Here is a 25,135-nt window from a genome sequence, read left to right as displayed (position 1 = left end):
GTACATATTATGTTAGCTTTTGAAGGAACTTATTACAACCAGTAGTATGAGGGCTTCTCCTATTGCATGATTCTTATACAGCAAACTGCCATGATGTAGAGGCTATCTGTGGTAGTAGGTAGGACACACAGAATATTCTGTATGTGTATGCATTTGTTCAGGATAGTCTAATAGATGGTAACTCTTCTACTAAACTCACCATGATAAAGTCTGTTTTGAAAACAATACATTTTAAATTAATACACAGAAGTCAAGATGGATAAGATCATATTGTGGAGTTTTCTGCTGTTTTTTTCTGGAAGTCAAGCTTCAAGAACTGTGGCTCAAAGAAATGCTGAGTTTGCAGTGGATCTTTATAAAGCTCTTTGTTTCTCTCACAAGAACAACATTGTATTTTCCCCCCTTGGAACAACTGTGCTTCTTGGAATGGTCCAACTAGGTGCAAAAGGCAAAGCACAACAGCAGATTCTGCAAACCTTAAGGATGCAGGAATCCTCAACAGGTGAGCATCTTATGGGTCTATAGATATGGTCAGCTTTAGTTTAAGGACATTAGAGAGAAGCTCAAATCATTGAACTTCAAGAGGTGAAAAGCCGAGACAGTACCAAATTATGACCAACAGATAATGATAAATATATGTATTTTATTCACTTCTGATTGTTTCCTTTTAAAATATGTAGTAAAAAACTTTATTAAGAAATTAATGCTTATACAGAAATAAAATTTTCTGTATGTCTATATTTTTCTCTGAACTGTTTGTATATTTCTACTTATTGATTTTAATAATATAGAATGGATTCAAAATAACATGGCATTTCATTTATTCTTGTGGAAAGGGCATTATTTGCTCAATCCTTCTTCAGTAGTAGTTTCTCTTACTTCTCTCAGAAAAGGAATGCACTACTTCACCAAGAGACCATGAAAAACATCGTTTAATTTATGAGCTTGCTTAGTAGTTTTATAAAATGGTGGAAGGAAGCTCTTAAATACTCCGTCAAAAGTTTCTTAATGCGAGTGGTTGTTTTGGAGTCCCCCAAAGTCCCATGTGGGCATCTGACATCAAATTTGAAGCATTTCCCTGGCCATCTGGCTTATGCTTTCAGTTCATAGTGGTCTCAGTATTAAGCTTTTTATATCACTGTCACATTGCATATCCTGAACATCAGAAGAGACATCTGGATTTTTATATCACTATCACATAGCATATCCTGAACATCAGAAGAGACATCTGGATTTTTGATTTGGGAGTTTAATTACTACAGCCATAATTAATTTCAGTATATTTTCCTTAGCACAGATTATCTGTATTTAGGAATTTGTTTTCCTGAAAATACTGGCAGGGCATCCATTGCTCCATTTTTAATAAAAGCATTTTTTTTACAGAAGTGCTATTCCTAATAAGTTAATTGAGTTTTCCTTTGTGAATAATGCATAATGAAGATACTGTAGTCATCTTGATTAGTTTCAGCAAGTCCAAACACACCGCTCTCAGAAATATTACATGGTAACCCTTTGAAAGGTAATATATTGCTTATGAATGTATGATTCTATGATAAGCCATCAAAATAGGCCTCTGAAATTAAATTCCAAGATGGATACATCTTGGAGGGAAACATACAAACATGTGTGTCTTCAGAATGGTAGGATGTGAACATAGAAATATTCACGGTAATAATAATGAAGTACCTTCAAACATGTAGTCTATCAGCTACTGCTATGCATGTCTGATGCAAATTAGCATGTAATATCTATTATCACTCCATAAGATACATATACCTCTGCTGTGCAGATGAGAAAACAAAACAAAAGGTTTGAGTATTTTGTCTGGGACTCTTTCCCAAAACAATGTCGTGAGACTCATAAGGGCAGTTTTATAATTTCCTTGTAAGAGTTTATATAGATGGCAAACCAGTGAGCATAATCTGCCAAAATAGTTCTGCCTTTCACACTTTAAGTGACAGAGAGACACATGTGGAGGGTCAATGATGAAGGAAAAGAAAGTTAAAAGGCAAAATAATGAAAATAAAGTCTGAAAAATAAAAGCAAGAAAAGACGAGCTAAGAGAAGACACACAGTTAAGAGGTGAGAAAGCATGAGATAGCGAATGACAAGTAGATGGAGAAATGTCTCCACAGTCTGGAGTGAGAGCAGTAAACAGAATTAAGAGTGGAGCGAAGGCTGAGACAGCCAGCAGCAGGCAGTGCAGGCAGAGGTATGTGGAAACTGGAACAAAGGAAGACAAAATGAATCTTGTCATTATTTAAAATTGTTATATTTTGTTCATCACATTTTCCTATTTTGATTTCTGTATCCATATATATATATTCATGTGAGCATACCTGTGTGTGCGTGTGCATGTGGCAGACAGAGGTTGATGTCATCTTACTTTTTGAGACAGGACCTGTCACTAACCTTGGAGCTAGACTATTTCACTAGACTGATTGGCCTGCAAGCCACAGGGATCCTCCCATCTTTATCAGTGCTGGGATTACAAGTACACACTACAACACCAGCTTTTTTTAAAAAAAAATATTTTTATTTTATAATTAATTTAATTTTACGTATCAGTCACAGACTCCCTTGTCCTCCCTCCTTCCATCCCCCCCCCCAATCCACTGTCCCCATTCCCACCTCCACCAAGGCAAGGTCTCCCCTGGGGAGTCAGCCCAGCCTGGTAGATTCAGCTGAGGCAGGTCCAGTCCCTGCCTCCCTACACCAAGGCTGAGCAAAGTGTCTCAGCATAGGCCCTAGGTTCCAAAAAGCCAGCTCATGCACCAAGGACAGGTCCTGGTTCCACTGCCTGGGGGCCTCCTAAACAGTTCAAGCTAATCAACTGTCTCACTTATCCAGAGGGCCTGGTCCAGTCCCATGGGGGCTCCTCAGCTTTTGGTTCACAGATTATGTGTTTCCACTAGTTTGGCTAGTTGTCCCTGTGCTTTTTCCAATCATGGTCTCAATATCTCTTGCTCATATAATCCCCCCTCTCTTGCCGATTGGACTCCTGGAGCTCCACCTAGGGTTTGGCTATGGTTCTCTGCATCTGCTTCCATCAGTCACTGGATAAGAGTTCTATCATGAGAATTAGGGTGTTCGGCCATCCGATCACCAGAGTAGGTCTTTAAATGGATGTCAAGCGTCAAACTCAGGTCCTCATGTTTATGCAATCAACATTTTTTGAGCCATCTCCTCAGCTTCAATTTTTGCTTTTTAAAAAAAAATAGTGTGTTGAAATATAATATAGCTTGATTCTTGCATATTTCAACATCTCCTTAGACTTAATTCCTTAGATGAATCTCATTAACTGACTTCACTGCTGGCTCTGCCCTTAATCCCTCAATAATTTTATTCTTTAAAAAGACTTATTATTTAAAATCATATGCATATATGTGTGGTTTGTGCATGAATGTAGGGGCCTAAAAATACTAGAAGAGAATATCAAATCCTCTGGAGATGAAGATATAGACTGTTGTTAAACGTACAATGTGTTTGCTGGGAATAGAACTTGAGTCCTATGGAAGAAGAGCAAATATTCTTACTCACGAAGTCTTCTTTCTAGTCCCTCCTCCTGCACCACTGATTTATAAAATATGTTATTTGTTGAATTTTCAGTCTTGATTTTTCTTTCCTGCTACCAATGTGTGGTCCTTGCTGTATTATTCCACATTAATATCTGGCATATTCTATAGGGCTCTAAAGATGCATATAACTGCTAGCATACTTGCAGCACTGTGGTTCCCAAGGTACAGAGTACTTACACGTTAACTAAGCATCAAAGTTTATGTCCAGAATATACGTTCTTCACTGTGCTGAACACTTGCTAATGCTCTGAAAAAAAATGTAATTGATTAGTCAAAGGATGCATTGGAGATATTTCTATTTTATCATTGAGTCATGAAAAGAAAACCTGGGTCTGGGGTGCAGCTCAATATTAGACGGGCTGCCCAGCCTGCTTAAGGTACCAGCTTTAATGCCCAGCACTACAAACAAAGGAAAGAACATTTAGCAATAATTTCAACTCTAGTTCTACAACAAAAATTCCTTGTGGTTTTGCCCAATCACATTACCTCTCAACTTTCCTTACATCTGTGAATATTAGATTCCTTACTATTAAAAACAGGGTTTGGATTAGGGGATTTGTGTGGATCATTTGTCTGAAATAATTCATAATTTTGGTCTATCAGTCTATTTGTGTTTGTGAGTGTACATGAATAGACATGAGGATTTGGAGACCAGAAGACAGTGCTATTCTTCAAAGAGTTTTAAACTCTCTAAACTCCTCTCTCTCCCTCTCTCTCTCTCTCTCTCTCTCTCTCTCTCTCTCTCTCTCTCTCTCTCTTTCTCCCTCCCCCCACCTGTGTGTGTGTGTGTGTGTGTATGTGTGTGTGTGTGTGTGTGTGTGTGTGTGTGTATGTCACTTGTGTGCAGGTGCCTGTGGAGGACAGAGGTGTTGGACCCCATGTTCCTGGAGTAACAGATGGTGGTGAGCCACCTGACATGGATGCTGAGTTAACTCCGGTTCTCTGCAAGAGTAGCATGTGCTTGGAACCAGTGAACTATCTCTTCAGCATCCCACATCCCTCGCATACACCCTTTTTTGTGATGGTCTCTGACTGACCTGGAATTTGCCACTAAGATGTCTGTACAGCGAGTCCCAAGGATCCATCTGTCTTTGCCTCCACAGTGCTGAGATCATAATCATGTGTCACCACACCCAGCATTTTTCTTTTCTTTTCTTTTTTAATGTTTGAATTTAGGGTCAGACTCAGGACTTAGGATTTAGTGGAAGGATGGCACTGACAGAGCTACTTCCCCAGGCCCTAGGTCTACTTTTGTTTGCGTGTCTGGATCACATGCACACATAATTCGCCTTTGGATTCTTGACATCAGGAGAGCAGAACCAGTGCTAGAATTTTCAAACATTTTCTAGAGGGCTGCTATACTCAAAACGATCATCCCCATTATTGGTTCTCTTTGGTTCTATTTTAGGAAATTAAACAAGTTTTTTTCTCATTGCTGATTAGGAGCCATGCATATGTATCCTTTTTGATTTGTGTAAATGAGGTCATTAACCTGTAAATATAATCAAGTTTATCAGCCCAATATTTTTGTAGTCTCCCCCAAACGTGTGGTACTTGGTGATAGTTTTCCACTGATCTAGGAGCCCAGTAATTTATTAAAGTTCAGCTCTTTGTCATAGGTTTTTAGACCTTAAGTATATGACATGATTCTATTTGCTCTGACAAATGAGGTACAGCTATTTTTTCTCTTCCTCTCTGTTTTCCCTACCACTCCTTTAAAGGTGTCCATAAATTATAAATGCCTGAAAATTACTTTATAATCATCCACTTTGTCTGTGTCATTAATTCTTTTGTATAAGCTTTTGTATTTTTACTGAGGAAGTCATCTCTGTAGCTGCCCAGCTGCTAATATATGCCATTTAAAGCTTTATATAGCAGTGAACACCATGTTCCAGAATCTTTGTATAACCAAACAAAAGAGTATAGCTTTCTCAATCTCTTTGTATAAAGAAGTCCAGGGTTTTTGGGAATCATAGAAGTCCTCAAGTCTAATAATATGAAATGTGTTTTCATATTTAAAATCTTTTATGTATTTGTCTCTGTCTTCAGAGAACCACAAGTTTCAAATATAGTGCAATGCATCTAGCCTGGCTCCTGTATAGATGGGAGGATTGTACCTTTTTAAGAACTGCCAACCAAGGAGGTGTCAGGGACCAAAGTATCGCTTCCAGTTAGGAGGGCAAGACGCAAAGCATGTGGAGGCAGCTCCCCAGTGTCAGCTCCATTATTCACACAAAAATTATGAGTACTAGTTTCGTAGTTAAATAGTGTGTACTCTCGTACTTTATCTCCCTTAGATACTTTCAAAGAAGTTTTCTGTAAAACTTGTTCTATGGGGTGTGTGTGTGTGTGTGTGTGTGTGTGTGTGTGTGTGTGTGTGTATACATTCCTCTCTGTGTGTGCTTTTGGAGATTAGATGTCTATGTCAGGTGACTTACTCTATTAATTATTATTGTTTAAGTCAAGTTCTCTCACTAAACCTAGAGTTCACCAACTTGCCTATACTGGATGGACAGCAAGCCTCAGGCACTCTGCTGCCTCTGCCTACCCACTGTGGGTATGACAGGCATGAGATGACCTCCCCAGCTTTTATGCTGTGATTGAATTCGAGTCCTTTGTCTTGCACAGCAGGAACGTTACTGACTAAGCCATCTCCCCAGCTCCTCAACAATTCTACTCAATGAGTATGTTTTAATGGTGAGCTATTATTAAATGGAGATGAATCAAATACTATCCACTTTCAAGTTACACAAGTGGCATTTCAGTTTTTACTGAAAAATGTAACGAAAGCCCAGAAATAACACGTTATAGGAAACAGTTTCTGGCTTTATGACTGAGTTCTAGGATAAAGTCAGAGGTACATAAAAATATTTGTAGCATTAGGAGATGCCTAAGAACTGATGGAAGGAATCATCCGAGTAGACAAGATTCAGAGCCATGTGTAGCACTAGGGTTAGAACCACTCAACAATAAATAATCATCTAGTGGTAATTATTTTAGTTGATTTTTTACGCAGTAGCTATTGTTTGGATGGCTACTTTGTTCCTGCAGACAGCCGAAATACATAGATTCCTGAATCTGAACAAATAGGCACTTCTGATTTTTATATAAGCCTAGTGATGATTATAGGGCTTTTCTTGTAAACCTTGAAAGCTGGACAGGTGCAGTTCTTCAACAAATAGCAATCTCTGGAAGCCGAAATAAAAGTAACATTGAAAAATTGTTCATCGGTGTCATATCTCCACTAATACTCAACAGTTCCCTCTCAAAGGAAGGAGTCTTAAATGGAAATTTCCTGCTATTGAATGATCTAAATGTGATTAGAAAGTTGGGCCTACCTTCAGCCTGCATAAATTCATAATTTTGTTTCTGAAAAAATTAAATTCATATGATCATTCTTTGTCCAGTATTATTGTTGATTTTTTCTGCAAAATCCATATTTTATAAGAGGCAAATGTTCAAAATCTTTGTACTGATTTCCCATAGTTAGTTAGGTCTCAACATGGAAGACGTGACATGATTAACGTGGCCAAATTAAGAAGTTACTGTTTTCATGTTGTTCAACGTGTGAGTAGACGTTATAATTATTTTGTAGGAGAGGAATTTTCTGTGCTGAAGTCACTCTTTTCGGCCATCTCAAAGAAGAAACAAGAATTTACATTTAATCTTGCCAGTGCCCTCTACCTTCAAGAAGGATTCATTGTGAAGGAAGCATATCTCCATGGCAACAAGGAGCTTTTTCAGAGTGCTACCAAACTGGTGGATTTTCTGGATGCAAAGGCTTGTGCAGAGACAATAAGCACCTGGGTCGAAAGCAAAACAGATGGTAAAGTTTCCCATTTTCATAAAACTGCTATTTCCTGTTGGATTCACGGCTTTTAACATCCCCAAAGTAAAGAATGGCTCAGTATTTCCCATTCTACTGTGGATCAAATGGATCAGATCTTCCATTTCATCTTACTGTTATTTAAATGAACACTAGATTATATAACCCAGAGAAACTCAGAACTGCTTTGAAAAATATATTGATTCATGCACTAATTTCAGACAGTCCCCTATTATTCATGGGGGAATTTTAGCAGTAATTTTTGTTCAAGTATTGATTTTTTTTTTCAGGTGTGGAAACAGGAGGCCTATCTTTGTTCAGGAATATATTAGATATGTCAATTCCAAATGTCACTTTTCCAAGTATACTGTAAATATTTTAGTTGATTATGTTAATGTTTAAAAATAATGCTAACAATCTTATCATACATATGCTAATATAACCTTTAGAACCAATGCAGCAAAAACTACAAAGTCATTAAATAGAGATTAAGGTCAAGATATATTTATTTGAGTTCAAAGTTTAGAACATTGTGCACTTAGGTACTTTTTAAACTTAGGCCGCTACTACAATATTTCAGTTATTAGAAACTTGAATAACCATGTATGTGATATAATAGACATAAACCAAACCCTTAATAGTATTTTTATTTGATTATGATTATGCTGAAAAAAATTATGATTGTGTGAGTTTCTACTTACATCTTCATGGGCAGATTCAAACACAGATTTGAACACATTGAGATTGTGACTCAGTGGTGAGGATCAGAATGTATAGGAATGTGAAATAAGGAAATAATACTGTTATAAAAAAGGAATTGTTTACTGCACAGAGAAATAAGGTGAGGAGAGATTGGTTGTTTTGAAGATGACAATCAGGATATCCACTGGTCACTGGTTGCAGCCATGAGAGTAATAAGCTTGGGTGGACCACTGATCTACTAAATCTGGTTGTCCTGATGGGCAACTTAGCCCTTAGGTCTGAATAAAACTGGTAAACATTCAGGAAAACATATTTCAATTCTCCTCTTCTTGTCTGAGGAACAACTTATGGACATCATCTCAACAGAGAGTTCATTACTAGCTCTGTCCACTTTTTCCTAGAACACTGTCATTTCCTGTTTCCTGGTGTTTCTGTTTGCACCCATTTCTTAGGGAAGTGTTTAGCAGCATTTCCTTTGGCTCATGCTAGATGATACAATACCCTGTCAAAAATAGCTCTGTGCAAGACATTTTTGCTTTGGTCTGTTTTAGCCAGTTCCCTTGAATCACTACTTAATTTTTCTCCCTATTATTTTCTCTATCCTGTTTATAGGAAAAATTAAAAATATGTTTTCCGAGGAAGAGTTTGGCCCCCTGACTCGTCTGGTCCTGGTAAATGCCATTTATTTCAAGGGGGACTGGAAACAGAAATTCAGAAAAGAAGACACAGAGATGTTAGATTTTAGCAAGAAAGATGGCTCAACCGTCAAGGTTCCAATGATGAAGGCTCTGTTCAGAACAAAATATGGTAATATGAGAAACTACATATATTAAACTGTGGATTTGATAACTGATAAACATATTTAATGAGTTTTATTTGTTTCAGGTTATTTTTCTGAGTCATTCATGAATTTCCAGGTTTTGGAATTGCCTTACAAGGCTGATGAGTTTAGTATGGTCATCATCCTTCCCACAGAAGATGTGAGCATAGAAGAAGTGGAAAAACGAGTTACTGCTCATCACATCCAGAGATGGTTCTCTGAGCTGCATGAGGAGGAAGTGGAAGTCAGCCTCCCTCGGTGGGTCCTCGCACTTGTGAAGCAAGCACGTTATTTCACGAGCCATCTCCCAGTCTCTGAATTTATATTTTGGTACTAATGCTGTGTTTCTGTGGATGTGGTTTGGTTACTTTCATCCTTAAATAATTGCGGGTTCCCTAAAGTCCATTATGTACACAACTGGATTTCAGATAATAGGATAGAGACCCACAGGGAGACATCAAGAGGTTTTAATTCCCTCCTCCCCCATTTAATGAGAACCCTCAGTGTACAGGAGACGGAATTAATGAGACAAATTCAGAGTAGTGACTAGAAACCAGGAGCAGATCTATCTTAGCAGAGGAGTTCAGATTTTCCTCAGTTTTTTTTTTTTTTTTTTTTTTTTTTTTTTTTTTTTTTTTTTTTTTATCAGTGTGAGACCTTTTTTAACCATGTTTACACATGGGAGCAAATTCCATGTGTAAGGCAAACAATGTGTCATATGCTAAATATTCTATTTTATGATAATTTAATTTACTATTTATCAAACCAGCATTTTTGTTGCCCATTCCTTTACTTTTAGCTGCTATTCTTTTTGTAATTTCAGTTTAGGGTCAAGGTAGATGGGAGATGAAACACAATTATGATGAACAATGACTCATCAGTGTATATATTGACCAACATCATGGTTTGGAATTAAAGTGGAATTACATTTTAAGTAGAAGACAGAAAGAGTCAGCACGTTAGCTTTGACCCAACTGGACCTGAGTTTAAATCATATCTCTTGTATATATCTTGAACATGAGCTTAGAAATCAAATTTCTTATGATTGCTTTCTTGTAGTTGGAAGCTTTCCTGTGTTTTGGCTGGCCGGTGGTAAAATAAAACTTTAGACTCACAAATATAGCATAGATACAATATTTTCTTTAATTTTGCCAAACACAAATAGACTAGATATTGTAACTATAATTCTTGTTCAATAACTGTTCTATTATATGTAATTTTACTATGTTAAGGTTAAAACCTAACTTTTTGACTAGACAGAAAAGGGCAAGTGCTATGGGATGTCTTTCTGTATGCTGTGAATATGTGTTGCTCAGATTGGTTGATAAATAAAACACTGATTTGCCAGTAGCCAGACAGGAAGTATAGGTGGGGTAAGCAGACGAGGAGAATTTGGGGAAGAGGAAGGCTGAGTCAGGAGTCACCAGCCAGACACAGAGGAAGCAAGATGACAAGGCAGAACTGAGAAAAGGTACCAAGCTACGTGGTTAAACATAGATAAGAATTATAGGTTAAATTAAGTGTAAGAGCTAATCAATAATAAGCCTGAGCTAATTTCCAAGCAGTTATAATTAATATAAGCTTCTCAGTGATTATTTTATAAAGGAATATGGCACTGCAGAGCTGGGTAGGACCAGAGAAACCTGACTACACTTTCTTCTATGACAATGCTGACTTCCTGAGCTAATGTCCAAGCAGTTATAATTAATATAAGCTTCTCAGTGATTATTTTATAAAGGAATATGGCACTGCAGAGCTGGGTAGGACCAGAGAAACCTGACTACACTTTCTTCTATGACAATGCTGACTTCCTAGGGTTTTTGTAGACATTAAAAACTGTGATCTATATTAAGTGACATCCATGGAAGTTCTGTTTCATTCCCCCTATTCTTGGCTGCAATAATTATGGATAATTAGATATTGGCCTCAGATTATGCTTTTATCAAATGAATGAATGCATTTCTATTTCTGTAGGTTTCACTGGACTATGGTATGAGCAGGACTATTATTTAAATGACTTTCTAGTGATAATTACACATTATTAGACATTGTAATAAGTCTTTAGTATTCTTGTCATTATCCTGAAATTGTTGGGCTATTATTCTAAAAATAGTAGGTATATTAGAACATATAGTTTCCACCTTTATTGCTATTCAGTTTAAAGAGTATGATAAAATAGAGAATACTTTTAAAACAATCATATTTAATTTTTTCCAATAGGAAATTACTAAGAATTTGAAAATAGCAGCATAAAATTGCAATTTTCATTAGCAATAGATTTTTTAGTTTGCACAATCCCCACAATCCCTGTTACCTAGGGCTTGGAATCTCTAGCATATTCCAAAATACATTCTATTTTGTTATGAAATAATTTTAGCTCACTCCCACAGGGTATTCATTATTTTGAAGAATTACAGTGAAGAAATTTAATCAATACTCATCAATTGATATTATGCTTGAATTAGACTTATTTTCCATCAAATTTCTAGCCCCCAACTTCAGCTTATGTGTCAGATCCAAGGTCCTCAATCAGCTGTGTATGTAGCTTGAGGCAAGTGCCTGTCAGGGTACAGACATAGATCTTGAGGTAGGAATTGTCAGGGAATGTCCCTGAAAAGTGAACATGCATTTCCCCAGGAAGTCACGTTTTCTCCTTTTTAAAAAAGTTTGCTATCTCTTTTAAAAATGAAAAAAAAAATCTCTAAGCATCTATGAAATAATATTTAAACAATACTATGAGATTCAGTGCCTGTAGCTGTCTTGGAACCATGGAAGATCTACACCCAAGAGAAGCTCTGACGTTCTCTGATTAGTGCCTTCTTCATGAGTGAAGGACTCAAGTAAGCTGGATGCTGAACTCTTAATTTATGAACTGATATCAAAAGCAATGTTCAGCTTTAGTAAGATGAATTGCTAAATGTTCTTATTAATAAAAAACCTGGAGCCAGATATGGGGATAAAAGCTGGAAGATCAGAAAAACAGTACCATTCACAACCAACCTCACCTTACCAATTCCTCAGCCTCCAGAGTGAGACTTCCTGTTTATTCATGCCTTATATACCTTTCTGTGCCCTGCCATTTTCTTTCCTTCCTAGTGCTGGGATTAAAGATGTGTATGCTTCCTAAATACTTGGTAGCAAAGGCATGAGATCTCAAGGGCTGGGATTAAAGGCATGTGCCACCATGCCTGACCTCTTTGTCTAATTTGATGGCTGGCTCTGTTCTCTGATCCCCAGATAAGTATTATTGGAGTACACAAATAAAATATCACCACAAGCTCTCTCCCTGATCTCACTTTTCTCCCCTGACCTGATATATCTTGTCCATTTTACCCAGTTCCATTCCATGTTTATCCACATGAAGTTTCCACTTAGACATTAGGAATGTCCATAAAATGAATAGATTCATAGAAAATGTGAAATAAAGAGGAAGGATGGTGAGACCTAAATGCCTCTCTGAACATCAGTAGCCAACAAGCTTCCTCTAGGAGTGCTGACTGCTGACTCCTGCTTGCTCATAGTGTTGTGAGCATGTACCGGGGCACATCTTTGTCAGAAAATCTTGAATACAGAAAATTGCTAGAAGGAAGCTTCACACTTCTATCAAAGATGCTAAACAAAGAAAAAACAACAAAAAAAACCCTGTTTTTCTTTTCTGGGGGGCGGTAATTGTCACTTTAAAAATCATTCTATTCATCATTCCTACCAACAATATACCCAGGAAGCAAGTTATTACCAACGTGGAACCAATTAATGGAACTATATAAAAATGATGTGAGACATAAGAAAATGAAATTGGGTTGGTGAAAGTCAAAGATTCACAATATAATCTTTGCCAACCCACTCACATCTTAAAAAAAATTTCCTAGAAAATGTGCACAGTGTTTTAAGTCATTTTTGTTCATCTTTTTGAAACAGATTTAAAACGGAGCAAAAATTAGACTTCAAGGAAGTATTATATTCCTTAAATGTAACTGAGATATTCGGTGGTGGCTGTGACCTTACTGGAATAACAGGTATGGTGTTGATAAGTAATTTTTATATTGTCATGTTGATTTGTTTTCTTGGAATTTTATTAGCAGCTGATCTTAAAATGAGAGAGCATCAGTCCCAGCAAGCATATACGTAGTGAATAAATGTCTTAACTTGGATGAGCCTCCTATTAATATGCACTGTATCTCCCAGGTATGAAGTTTTCCTTGCTGTGGGATAATGCTTTTATACACTGGTTTAGTAAAATGCTGATTGACCAGTAGCCAGGCAGGAAGTATAGGTGGGATAAACAGACAAGGAGAATTCTGGGAAGGGGAAAGCTGAGTCAGGAGATGCCAGCCTCCCATGCAGGAAGCAGCACGTAATGGCACACAGGTAAAGCCACAGAACACATGGCGACATATAGATTAACAGAAATGAGCTGAGTTAAAGTGTAAGAGCTAGTCAGTAGTTAACCTGAGCTAATGGCCAAGCAATTTTAATTAACATAAGCCTGTGTGTGTTTATTTGGGTCCAAGCAGCTGTGGGACCAGCAAATGGGAGAGATTTGTCCTGACCATGGGCCAGGTGGGACACAGGAAAACTCCAGCTACATTTCCCCAATGAAATTCAGAAAGAATTTCATAAAGTTAGATAAACGTTCTTGCCATACTTATAATATATAATTACATATATATTACATAGTATTATTATATTACATAGTATTATATATTACATAGTAAATAAAACTATGTAAGTAAAAGCATTACGTAAGCTTCTACTCTGCCCCGTTTGTATTCCCTTCCTAATGATGGGAATTACACCTTGATGTCTGTCATTTAGGCAGGACAAATAAAACTCAGATGGACAATCTGGTGGTATTAAAGCATGCAAAGCTTTGGATGATGTCCATGATCAGGAATCAGGAAGGTTACAGTGGACAGAGCTACCTGCAGAGGTCCTTGGGCTGACAGCAAATAGAGATGGTTGTTCATGCTAACATGTATCTAGGGAATTATGCCTTGTTGGGTTCCTTACTTCCACAGCTATGCCAGACATTCTTTTAGTTCTTCAGTTCTTGAAAAAAAAATAACTGAAAAACAAATAACTGAAGAGAGCCATACACACTACACATATTTAAAAAAAATTCAGCAGAATTATGATGAGATAGGCTTGCCAGTCTATTTTGTATCACCATATAACATACAGTAGAAACACTTTTTGGACTTTTATGTAAATATCTAGACTTTGGGGAAGTATTTGTCCATTTGTTCCCTCACCAATCAGTTAGGTGCATGGGTGGGATGGATAACATCTCTGAGTGAAGGAAGTGGAATCCGTGCATAGGTGCCAGACAAAGTCGTTATCACCTTCACACATGACACAACTACTTGTTTCCACAGAGACATTAGATCTGACTTCTTACAAATCTCTACAGTACCAGCAGGAGCAGTCCACACTGAACACTCCAGTAAGATGCTATTTTTGTGCGCCCTGACCAAAGTCACCTCCACAACCCATAATCACCAAGCACTTTTCAAGCATTTCTTCCCCTTTACCTTCTTTCTGGCCCTAGGAATCTCACTCAGTGTACTTTAAGCATTTAAACAGCAACTCACCGTTCACACTCCAGCAATTTGTAGCTTCCATAAACCTTTTACAAGATGATTTATGAAAATACTTCCAAAATGCTTCATAAAATAATTTGTGCAAAAGAATAACTCCAAGCTGAGAATAAATGTCTAACATTTTCTGCCTTTTTTTTCCCCCTCTGGGGTTAGCTATTTGAATTATTTTGACATTTTGGTCCTGCCTCATTGACTGAACACTAAAGCTGGTAGTTATCAGCATAAGCAATTCAATGCTATATTTGCTACTTTTCTGAGCAGTGACCAAATGCCTGCTGTAAACAAACAAAAGAGGATTCTGAATCAGAGGATTTAGCCTGGCCGTTTGGTCCTCTAGGCTTGGACCAGACAAATGACTGCAGAAACATTTGGTAGAGGATCTAATTTATCACATCGAAGACAAGAAGCAGAGAGAGGGATAAACGCAGGAGTGGGGATACGATCCCCTAAAAACACAATGGCCAACTTCTTCCAGTATCATCTACTTCCTACCTAGCTGAGGGCCGAGCTTCCAACACAGGAGACTTTGGGAAGGATACTTATCCAGGTCACAACACTTGCTATGCTTTCTTATTTTTGCATACTAAAATTTTACCAAAATGTAATGTGAACTAGTCTAATATTAGTGGAACAATTTCTACAAGAAATAGATACTTTATGCTCACATAGTTCAATAATTTGGAATATAATATAGTTAAGACTACTTGCTCCACACAAGGACCTGCACAGACACACACACACACACACACACACACACACACACACACACACAGAGAGAGAGAGAGAGAGAGAGAGAGAGAGAGAGAGAGAGAGAGAGAGAATAGATAGATAGAACAATATTCAAATTTACTTAAACATATAGAAAGCAATATTCTAGAGTTCTTAATTTAACAATTATAGACTTGTCTTTTCATGAATATTTAAAAGAAATGATAGCAAAGACAAAGATACCAATGAGTCTATAGAACTCATGTTCATTGTTCTAAGCTAGTGTGTCTCAGATTCTTTTCCTAAGCTTTACTGCATGGGCTGTATTTATAAGACCAAACACCTCAGCCTAATGACCTAGGAGCCATTTGGACTAATTCCATTGCTAACCTGGGTGAAAATTTTCACCTCTCCCTTACCTGCCCAGGCTATTAAGTCACTAACTATGTGCTTTATTTGTGAATCCTGTCTTACTTCGGAGAACTATTGATGAGAATTTGTCTAGGTGACTCATCCTGAGTGCCTGTCTTATATATTAGAAAATCCACACTGAAACTTTGGTGTAACTAGAGTTTTCCTACCTGGCCCACAGTCAGGGCAAATCTCTCTCACCTGCCAGTCCCACAGCTGGGACCGCTCAGACCCGACCAAGTAAACACAGAGACTTATATTACTTAAGAACTGTATGGCCGTGGCAGGCTTCTTGCTAACTGTTCTTACAGCTTAAATTAATCCATTTCTATAAATCTATACCTTGCCACATGGCTCGTGGCTTACGGGCATCTTCACATGCTGTTTGTCATCGTGGCAGCTGGCAATGTCTCTCTCTCAGCCTTCCACTTCCCAGCTTTATTCTCCTCCTTGTCCTGCCTATACTTCCTGCCTGGCCACTGGCCAATCAGTGATTTATTTACTGACCAATCAGCAACACACTTGACATACAGACCATCCCACAGCACTTTGGCTTTCCCCTTTCTCCATGTTACAGGTTTCTGTCACTGAGCACACTCATGTCCATTGATTTAAGTGGTGTCTGTAGTAAACCAACTTTGCGCCAGATAGTTTTTAGGGCATGCCTCTCTTGACTCTGAAGAAGCTAGATATGTTTGATCTTGCAAAGCTGACTTGACATGATGTTTACCTCATGACTTCACTTATTAAGAATTTCCTTGCAGGCCACTGTGACAGAAACATTTCATATTGGTTCTACCCATGGGTGAAGAGGGGAACCCTCAGCACACATGCATAATAGAGCAAATGTAAGACACTGTCTTACACGGAAACATTTATCTGGTTTTTAAAGAGCACAGCTCAGAAGTGATTATTTGGACAGATGACACAAACTACTTTAGACTTTTCTGACCTAACCAGTCTTGTAGGAAAATGGATTTCGTTTTAATGTCAGATCAGAGCTGAATCTATAATTTAAAAGACAAGTTGGCTTTGAGGTCGATCTTTCAGTCTTTCTGTAGATTGTGGCAAAGTGAAAATCCCCCTCTGTCCATTCAAATCTCCCTCATAGTGGGGTATCTGATTAGAGGGTTACACTTTCAGTCTTCACCTTTTATGTCTGGGCAAACTTGTCCTATCTGTCTATCTTTTCATGAATTCCATAGTTAAACCTAAGCATGCTTATCTCCAGAAAGCTGACTACATTGGAAAGAGTTCATTTGTTCAATCATGGTTTCTGTATATTTGAACATGTAATTATTTGAGGCCCTAATAGTAATGGCTTTGATTTTAACTGTTAAATAATCCTTCATGTTTTCATCAGATTCATCTGAAGTCTATGTCTCCAGAGTCATGCAGAAAGTTTTCTTGGAGGTAAATGAAGACGGAAGCGAAGCTGCAACATCCACAGGTGAAACAAATGACTTCTTGAGAAATGACGAGGACGGTGGGCAGGGCGGAGGCTTGGGGCTGTTCTGCCGCAGTCAGACCTTTCTTCTATCTTCTTCTGTATAGAGATAGGAAGAAAATGGTGCTTGTGTATGTTGTACATACATCTTTTCCTCTATGCATAGCACAAAAGAAAATGATTTGATTAGCAGTTCAACTTCATCTATTGATATTTTCTTATGTGCAAATTGTCAGCAAATAGTGTCTGCTTAGCAATTAGCAGATAGCGTCTGGGGAGAAAATGTCAGGACTCAACTATGAAATCCTCATGGTTAAGAGTGCTCCGTATTGCCGGGCAGTGGTGGCGCACGCCTTTAATCCCAGCCCTCGGGAGGCAGAGCCAGGCGGATCTCTGTGAGTTCGAGGCCAGCCTGGGCTACCAAGTGAGTTCCAGGAAAGGCGCAAAGCTACACAGAGAAACCCTGTCTCGAAAAACCAAAAAAAAAAAAAAAAAAAAAGAGTGCTCCGTATCGGGCTGGAGAGATGGCTCAGCCGTTAAAGGCTAGGCTCACAACCAAAAATATAAGAGTGCTCAGTATCAGTATCACTGTCTTCTTTAATATCATTCTTAATTATATTAACTTAGTGATCACTTTTCTAATTTGATTCTTGTTATTATCTCAGTAGTAGTGGCTCAGAAACTTAGCTGCATATTAGAGTCACCTGGGTAGTTTAAAAGAATCAATCTGTATTGCTGTAGATGAGATCCAAGCTCTAAGATTTCCTTAAATTTCCCGAAGTGATCCCAATTCACAACCTAGGAGAGAAAGCTTTGACTTGGGACTTACAGGCTGCCCTAAATACCACACATACAGTAGATAGACTAGCAGCAAGAGCTTTACCTAGGAACTTATTGAAAGGGCTGCATTTCAAGTCTCATTCCAGACTTACTCAGTCAGATTCTAGTTGTCTGAACTCACTAGTTGGTTTGAGAGTACACTGAAAGTTAAGAATAACCTCTCTTCTGCACTTCATTGAATAAATGTTATTTTGAATAGTAACTTCACTGTACGTAAATAAAGCTTGAAAAAACAATTGGTGGAAAGCCTTGAAATCAACTAGAAACAAACAAACAAACAAACAAACAAAGAATTAGTGGCTCTCTTGTTACTCTATGTTAATTCCCCAATACTACTTGGATTTAAAGCATTAACCAATGTTTTAAAATGTGCATCATTTAAAAGGTGTTGTTGAAAAACACTCCAAAATTCTATTTATTTATTTATTTATTTATTTATTTATTTATTCATTCATTCATTCATTTATTTTCATTTTACACACCAACCACAGTTCCCCCTCCCATCCCTTCTCCCATTTCCCCCCACCCCCCAACCACTCCTCTATAATGGTAAAGGCTCCCATGGGGAGTCATAAAAGCCTGGTATATTCAGTTGAGGGAGGACCAAGCCTCTCTCCCCTGTATCAAGAGTGAGCAAGGCATCCCACCATAGCGAAAGGGCTCAAAAAAGTCATGCACCAGTTATAGATCCAGATCCCACTGCCAGGGGCCCCTCAAACAGAGCAAGCTACACAACTGTTTCCCACATTTAAAAGGCCTAGTTTAGTCCCATGTAGACTCCACAGCTGTAGGTCTGGAGTTCATGAGTTTCCACGAGCTTGGTTCAGTTGTCTGTATAGATTTCCCCATCATGATCTTGACCCCTCCTTGCTCACATAATCCCTCCTCCCTCTCTTCAACTGGACTCCCAGAGTTCAGCCTGGTGCTTGGCGGTGGATCTCTGCATCTGCTCAAATCAGTTACTGGATGAAGGCTCTATGATGACAGTTAGGGTATTCACCAATCTTATTACAGGGGAAGGCCAGTTTAGGCTCCATCTCCACTGTTGCTAGTAGTCTTAGCTGGGGTCATACTTGTGGATTCCTGGGAATTTCCCTAGTACCAGGTTTCTCCCTAACCCCATAATGGCTTCCTCTATCAAGATATTTCTTTCATTACTCTCCCCTTCCACCTCTCCCACTCCGTCCTTTCCACAGCTTGACCATCCCATTTGCTAGTGTTATTTCATAGTGACTCATGGTACCACGGATTTTGACATCTAGGTGGGACACACTGGGCTATCATTACCATTCTGCCATCTCTTGAAGGAAGTTGCATTGCTCTGTTCAAGAAACAGAGATTGCAGAAGATAGACTCTCTTAGTCCTTGGAGAAACCAGAGCTATGTATTCAGATGAGGTTAATGGCTCATGAACACAAAATTTCATCTGCGTTTACACAATACTGAATGAGTTCCCGTCCATTAGTGAACAATCATCTAATTATATTAGTGAAGGAGAAGCTCCTGAGATGTAATGTCACTTGCCTGGGATCATGCTGTTAATTGAAAGAATTTGAACTGATATCAGCTTCCTTGGTTTTAAGCTCAAAGCCATTTTGCTATTGCACAGTGCCTCTCACTGTGAGGCTAGCATTCTCCAGGAGGAGGATTACACACTCATTAGGAGAGGGTAATAGGAGTCAGCAGATAGCCTGATGAATCATGCCCCAAAATAGCCTCAGAATCTGACTTTGAAGGATGTACTCTGGGTGTTGTTCACGAATAAGCTAGGAACAAAAAAAAGTTTTCACTGAAAATGAAAATGGGAGGAAAACCGACTTTACTTTTCTGATTTATCTCAGTAATTCAGATGTGAACTTATATCCACTGGCAATTTGGGTGGCATTGTCATGGTTATTCTGTATGGAAGAGTGGCATTCATGTCATTTTTGTAAGATTGTATTTCATTGTTTTTTTCAATTTTGACCAATGCATATTGATTCCCCCCCCCCTTGGTCCTGAACAAAATTTTACAGGGACATTGAAAGTAAGATACAATTTACATTAGGCTAGAAATGTACTTCAGAGACCAGGGCATCAAATGGGAGCTTCTCAGGAACTGCCATTCTAAGACCTCACTCTAGCCTACTCAGTCAGATCTGAGATGAATAGAACCTGAGATGAGTGCAAAAATGTTTAATCTAGGAAAAACTTTATCTGGCCACTGAAATTTCTCACATTATTGACAAATGCCACATAAGCTAAAATAATGTGAATTATTATAATAAGTAATTGTAACTCACCAAGTATATGTTCCTAGTTTTATGATAAAAGTCATAGACAAATATATAATGCATATATACAAAATGTATATATAAATGTATAATATATAAATTTTAAAAGCTCTGAGCTCACAGAATAGTTCTGGAAATGTAATGTAGGTAGTTTTGAACCCAGATGAGATTCTCACAGCTTGAAGTATGGCAATAAAGTGCAAACATGTCTGGAAAGGAATTAAAAGGTGAAGCATTTTAAGAACAGATCATGCAATGTAAGTAGTGGGCAGAAAATTACTATTGAAAATATGACATTTTTCATTGCTTCCACTAAATTGAATCTAGTATTTGGTGTTCTTCCTCATTGAACATAAATGTGAAGTCAGAATGAATTCTTGAATGGTCAAATATTTAGTCCCGTGCACAGTGACTGAAAAGTAATTACAAATTTCTTTGCCTTTAGGATATATTATATCAAAATCCGTTTGTCTGTGAAAGCTATTGCAATATATTTTTTTTATGGATCTCTTGAGTGTGAACATCGAAATGACTGCTCTCTCTGTTTCATAGGCATCAACATCCCTGCGATCATGAGTTTGACTCAAACTCAATTTCGAGCAAATCATCCATTTCTGTTTATTATGAAGCACACCCAAACAGGTACCTCTTTTTAAAATTTCTTAGCAGGTAGTGTTAAATTAAGCTGTCAGCTGTTACACACATATCTGAAATCATGTTTTTTTCAATAGACGTTTGCTCATTGTATTTTGTACTCCGGTTGTGGTATTGTAAGATATGATGAGAGTTTGACATAGGGTAGCGCTAATATGGCTTCTGGCACAGCTGTTCCATATGTTCAGCTAGCATCACTTCCAGCGGTTACTTGACTAATAGGGATTTAGAGACTCAGAGGTAGAAAAGTTAGCTTGCGTCATACCATACAATTAAAGATTGGTAAAGTGACAAATGAGGTTAACTTGCTGTGATGCCACAATGGAGGTGGAAATTGGGAATTGTGTGGAGTTATGTAAAGAGTGGCTCATAGAGGCTCTGAGAAGCAAGGTGGGACCAAACGTCACTTCAGACCTCCAGAGGATTCAGTGAGGCATAAAAGGGGGTACGATGGTACAGTTGGCTGTGTGGCATAATGTCAGAATATGGAAATCCAGATTGTCCTGATAGATTGTCACCACTTGCTCTTATGAAAATATCTGCCAGAGTGTGAAAACACTGCAGAAGTCATCTTTAGGGCATCCTTAGTATTCTAACAACAACAATATCCTGTGAGAGTCACAAAACACAGAAGAGCAGAGGGTATTTTATCCAGCCTAGAGTATACTAGAAAGCTTTGGAGGAAATGCCAGTTCCTCTACACACTGTGACTGAGGACATGGTGGCAGATCTCTGCTCACATTCCAGCTCCATTAACAAGTCAGCTCATGTTGCTCATCTATTTTAAGTTGTATTTTCCTGTTAAGTTAGAAAAGAAATCAATATCTAAAAAAATAACCTAAAAGAATACATAAAGCTTATAACATGTTTCCTAGTACACAGTAGGCTCACACTAAAAATGTACCGATAAACATAAATAGCAATAAGTGAAGGACAGATAACTGAAAAGTTTCTGTAAACTGGTTCATAAGGAAAAGAGGCACAGTTAATCTGAGACTCTGAATTTGTTAGATTAACTAAAGGTTGTGTTACCGGCACTTTTTTTATTAAGAAATTTTTATTCATTTTCCATACCAATCACAGATCCCCCCTCTTCCCTCCTCCCACCTTGCCTGCCTCTCCCCCCCCCCACCAACCTGCCCCTCATTCCCTCCTGCAAGAATATAAGGTCTCCCATGGCGAGTCAGCAGAGCCTGGTACATTCAGTAGAGGCAGGTCCAAGCCCCTCTTCGATGGTCGAGCTACTGGCACTCTTAAGGGATACACTAGGCTCTTTGTCTAACTCTAATACTAATATTAATATTAGTCTAATACCAATACTAATACTGGTATGAGTATTAATACTAATGTCTAACACTGATATCAGTGTAAGTATTGAAATAGCTTTAAAATCACTGAGACTGTATTAAGACAATTTCAATCTTGGTAGTAGATGTCATTATTAATATATATTCTGAATATGCTATTTAATCTATATAACTTTAACCATTGAACAATCTTCATTTTTTATAATTGGTATATCTAATTATTGAGTATGGACAACAGCAATAAATGAGTCTACACTGGGCAATATTGTATATGTAAATGACATTTAGAATGATTATGTTTCTCTAATTGATGATTTGTTTTAAGGCAGTGTAATTTCATAATTTCATCTTGTATGACAGTAGTGAAAATTTAAAACCCAAAATGATCCATATACTTGTTTATTTGTGATAATGTTTAACAATTAAACCTTAGCAACAAATTTTATGATTATTATTGCAACGAGGCCTTCTAAAGCAGAGTTATTCCTTTAAAGTATTACTTAATATAAACGAAACCTCATATATTAGGAGGTGTGAATTGTGATATAAAATTTAGAATAGGGGCTGAAGAGAGTGTTCAGTGATAGAGAGCAGTGGATGCTCTTGTAGAGAAGCTGGGATCAGTTCCCAGCATACACATGGTGGCTCACAATTATCTTTAAATCCAATTCCCGGGAACCACACACCCTTTTCTGGCCTCATACACACACCACGCACATATGGTATACGTATATACATGCAGATAAACACTAACACACATAAAAGAAAACTTTTTAAAATCTTTAAAATTAGGAAGTGTTGGTATTTTAAAGCAGTATGCATTTTGTGATTTATTTATTTTTCTCTCATAAATGAGAATAACGTGTTGACTTAGACAACCATAAAATGGCTTTAAGCTTTAACCAAAGTATGTACATTCAGTTGACACTTTCTCAAGTATGCAGGCAGATGACTTTAGGTTTGTACAACTAATTTTTAATCTGTATTTAAATTTTTATTTTTGTCACATACTCCTCTTGTAAAAATTCTATATGTTATTTGGATTTTCACACTAAGGGAGTTGGATATTGCAGTATATTTATCTTCAACTGTTAAAGTTACAGGAGATAAAGAACTCACTTGCTTTTCAAAGCTGAGGGAGCAAAACAGTTCTATAGACTTCCAGACAAAAATCGAAAAGGATGGTACATGAAATGCACATTTCTGAGGAAGTAGTGAGTCATAATTTTCAAGCTGACAGTACACCTCAAACAAAATTTATTGCATTCAGAATTCTTCACTCGAGCTGAAAAAATAAGCAACTTGAATAATATTTATGAATAAATCTTGGAATCAAACCATATGTTTGGGCAATGCTGTGGATTTTAGTGTTAGGACTTATAAATTCCATCTGATGGAGAGCTGGAGTAAACATTTTAGTTAAATGGAGAGGACACCTAAGTAAGAAGGAAAGAAAACTTAAGTGGTATTGACTCTTGTTCCTGCCCTGTTCTTGCATTGTTCTTTTGTTAAGGGACATTTCATTAACCCTCAGAACTTTGTAGACTCAATTCAAAGTATGGTTCTCTATGGTGAAATGAACAGATGGGGAATACCAGGACAAATATTGTTTGTGAAATGTTGTACACTGCCATGTTTAAAATTTAAATGATGTTTTTTACCTATAAAAGTGACTTAAAGAATTCCTCCCAATTTCTGAGAAGTATTTTATGCCAGAGCATTATGAAGACACAAGTCACTGGTGCTTCCTACTGTGACTAAATGCATTATTCATCCTGGGAAAGGTGTATCCTTGTCTAGCAGAAAACTAGGTGTTTATTTTCTTTTTTCCTGACATAGTTTTGAAATTTTGAGGAAAAATATAAAGAAAAACATCAGTTTAAGATTATAGCTCCATCCCTGTTATTGACACTCTTAATACTGTGTCTATCTCTTTTTGAGATATAATAGTATTTCTTCCTTCCCTTTCCTCCCTCCAAACCTACCCATTTACCCCTCCTCACTCTCCCTCAAATTCATAAATGTATCTTAATTGAATGGCAAAGAGTTAACTAAGCATAGGACCTTCCTGCTGTTGTTTCAAATATATCTAACTACATTAATTAGCTTTAACTGAAGCAAAAATTATTTTACCACTTTTTAAAATTAACCTTCCTTATACCTGCAATTAAGAGTTTATGGCAGTTGTCATTGACCCTCCTCCACTTCCCTTTCCCAGGTGAAATTCAAGGTGAATTGTTTTGTCGCAACATTAATTCCTAGTCTGTTCTCTAGTTCTTTTATCCATGTCACTGCCGAACAGAGAACAGCTGGAAACAGGTGTTTGCACTTGTGTTTGATACAATATCATTTTGCTGAGCACTTGAAAGTACTAGTGATATGAAAATATTGTCTTTAGCAATGAAGTATGCAGAAGGAGATTTGGGAAACTGCACTGTTAACCCTGAGGCTGTTATTCTGTGCATAAAAAGATGGCTGCCAGTTCTTCTGACTTGAGGCTGTACTGTGCTCATCACCATTTTATTATGCTGTGATTGCCTGGCCGGGTTCTATATTTAGAAAAACTCTCTCAGGAAAAACAAGACTAATGCATTTCCCACGACAAACTGTTGTAGGGTTTTATTTACTTTTCAAACTACCAAAAATGATTAATAATGATCTAAGTGTTTTACACAAAGAGGGAGGGTCTTGCTGCCAGACTTCACCTGCAGAGAAAAATGAATAAAGGACTGTTAAATCATGAAGAAAATAATTATCGTCTTTTATTCCAGAAATTTCTAAATCATTTTTTTCTTTTTTTCTAGAGTCAATTTTATTTATGGGAAGGGTGACTGATCCTGATATCCAAACAGTGAAGGGGAGAGATTTAGATTCACTGTGAATAAAAATCATGGTCTCCAAATACAGGACAACACTTGGAAAATGGATGATTGGTGAAATGTCATCATTTTGAAAAATTTCTAACATTG

General features: G+C 37.5%; 1 protein-coding gene across 1 annotated transcript; it reads left to right on the top strand.

The window, feature by feature from the left end:
* Positions 1–255: 255 nt before the first annotated feature.
* On the top strand, positions 256–25,135 carry Serpini2 (serpin family I member 2). The gene is made up of 8 exons (XM_059264734.1): positions 256–502; positions 7,174–7,404; positions 8,719–8,913; positions 8,992–9,184; positions 12,845–12,942; positions 17,009–17,095; positions 20,758–20,847; positions 24,971–25,135. Exons 1-8 carry the CDS (start codon positions 256–258, stop codon positions 25,045–25,047), a joined length of 1,218 nt encoding a protein of 405 aa, XP_059120717.1. The 3' UTR covers positions 25,048–25,135.

Source organism: Peromyscus eremicus, chromosome 6, assembly GCF_949786415.1.
Source record: "Peromyscus eremicus chromosome 6, PerEre_H2_v1, whole genome shotgun sequence".
In the NCBI taxonomy this organism is placed as follows: Eukaryota; Metazoa; Chordata; class Mammalia; order Rodentia; family Cricetidae; genus Peromyscus; species Peromyscus eremicus.
The sequence above is the reverse complement of the archived record's forward strand: the minus strand, read 5'-3'. Positions and strand labels throughout refer to the sequence as shown.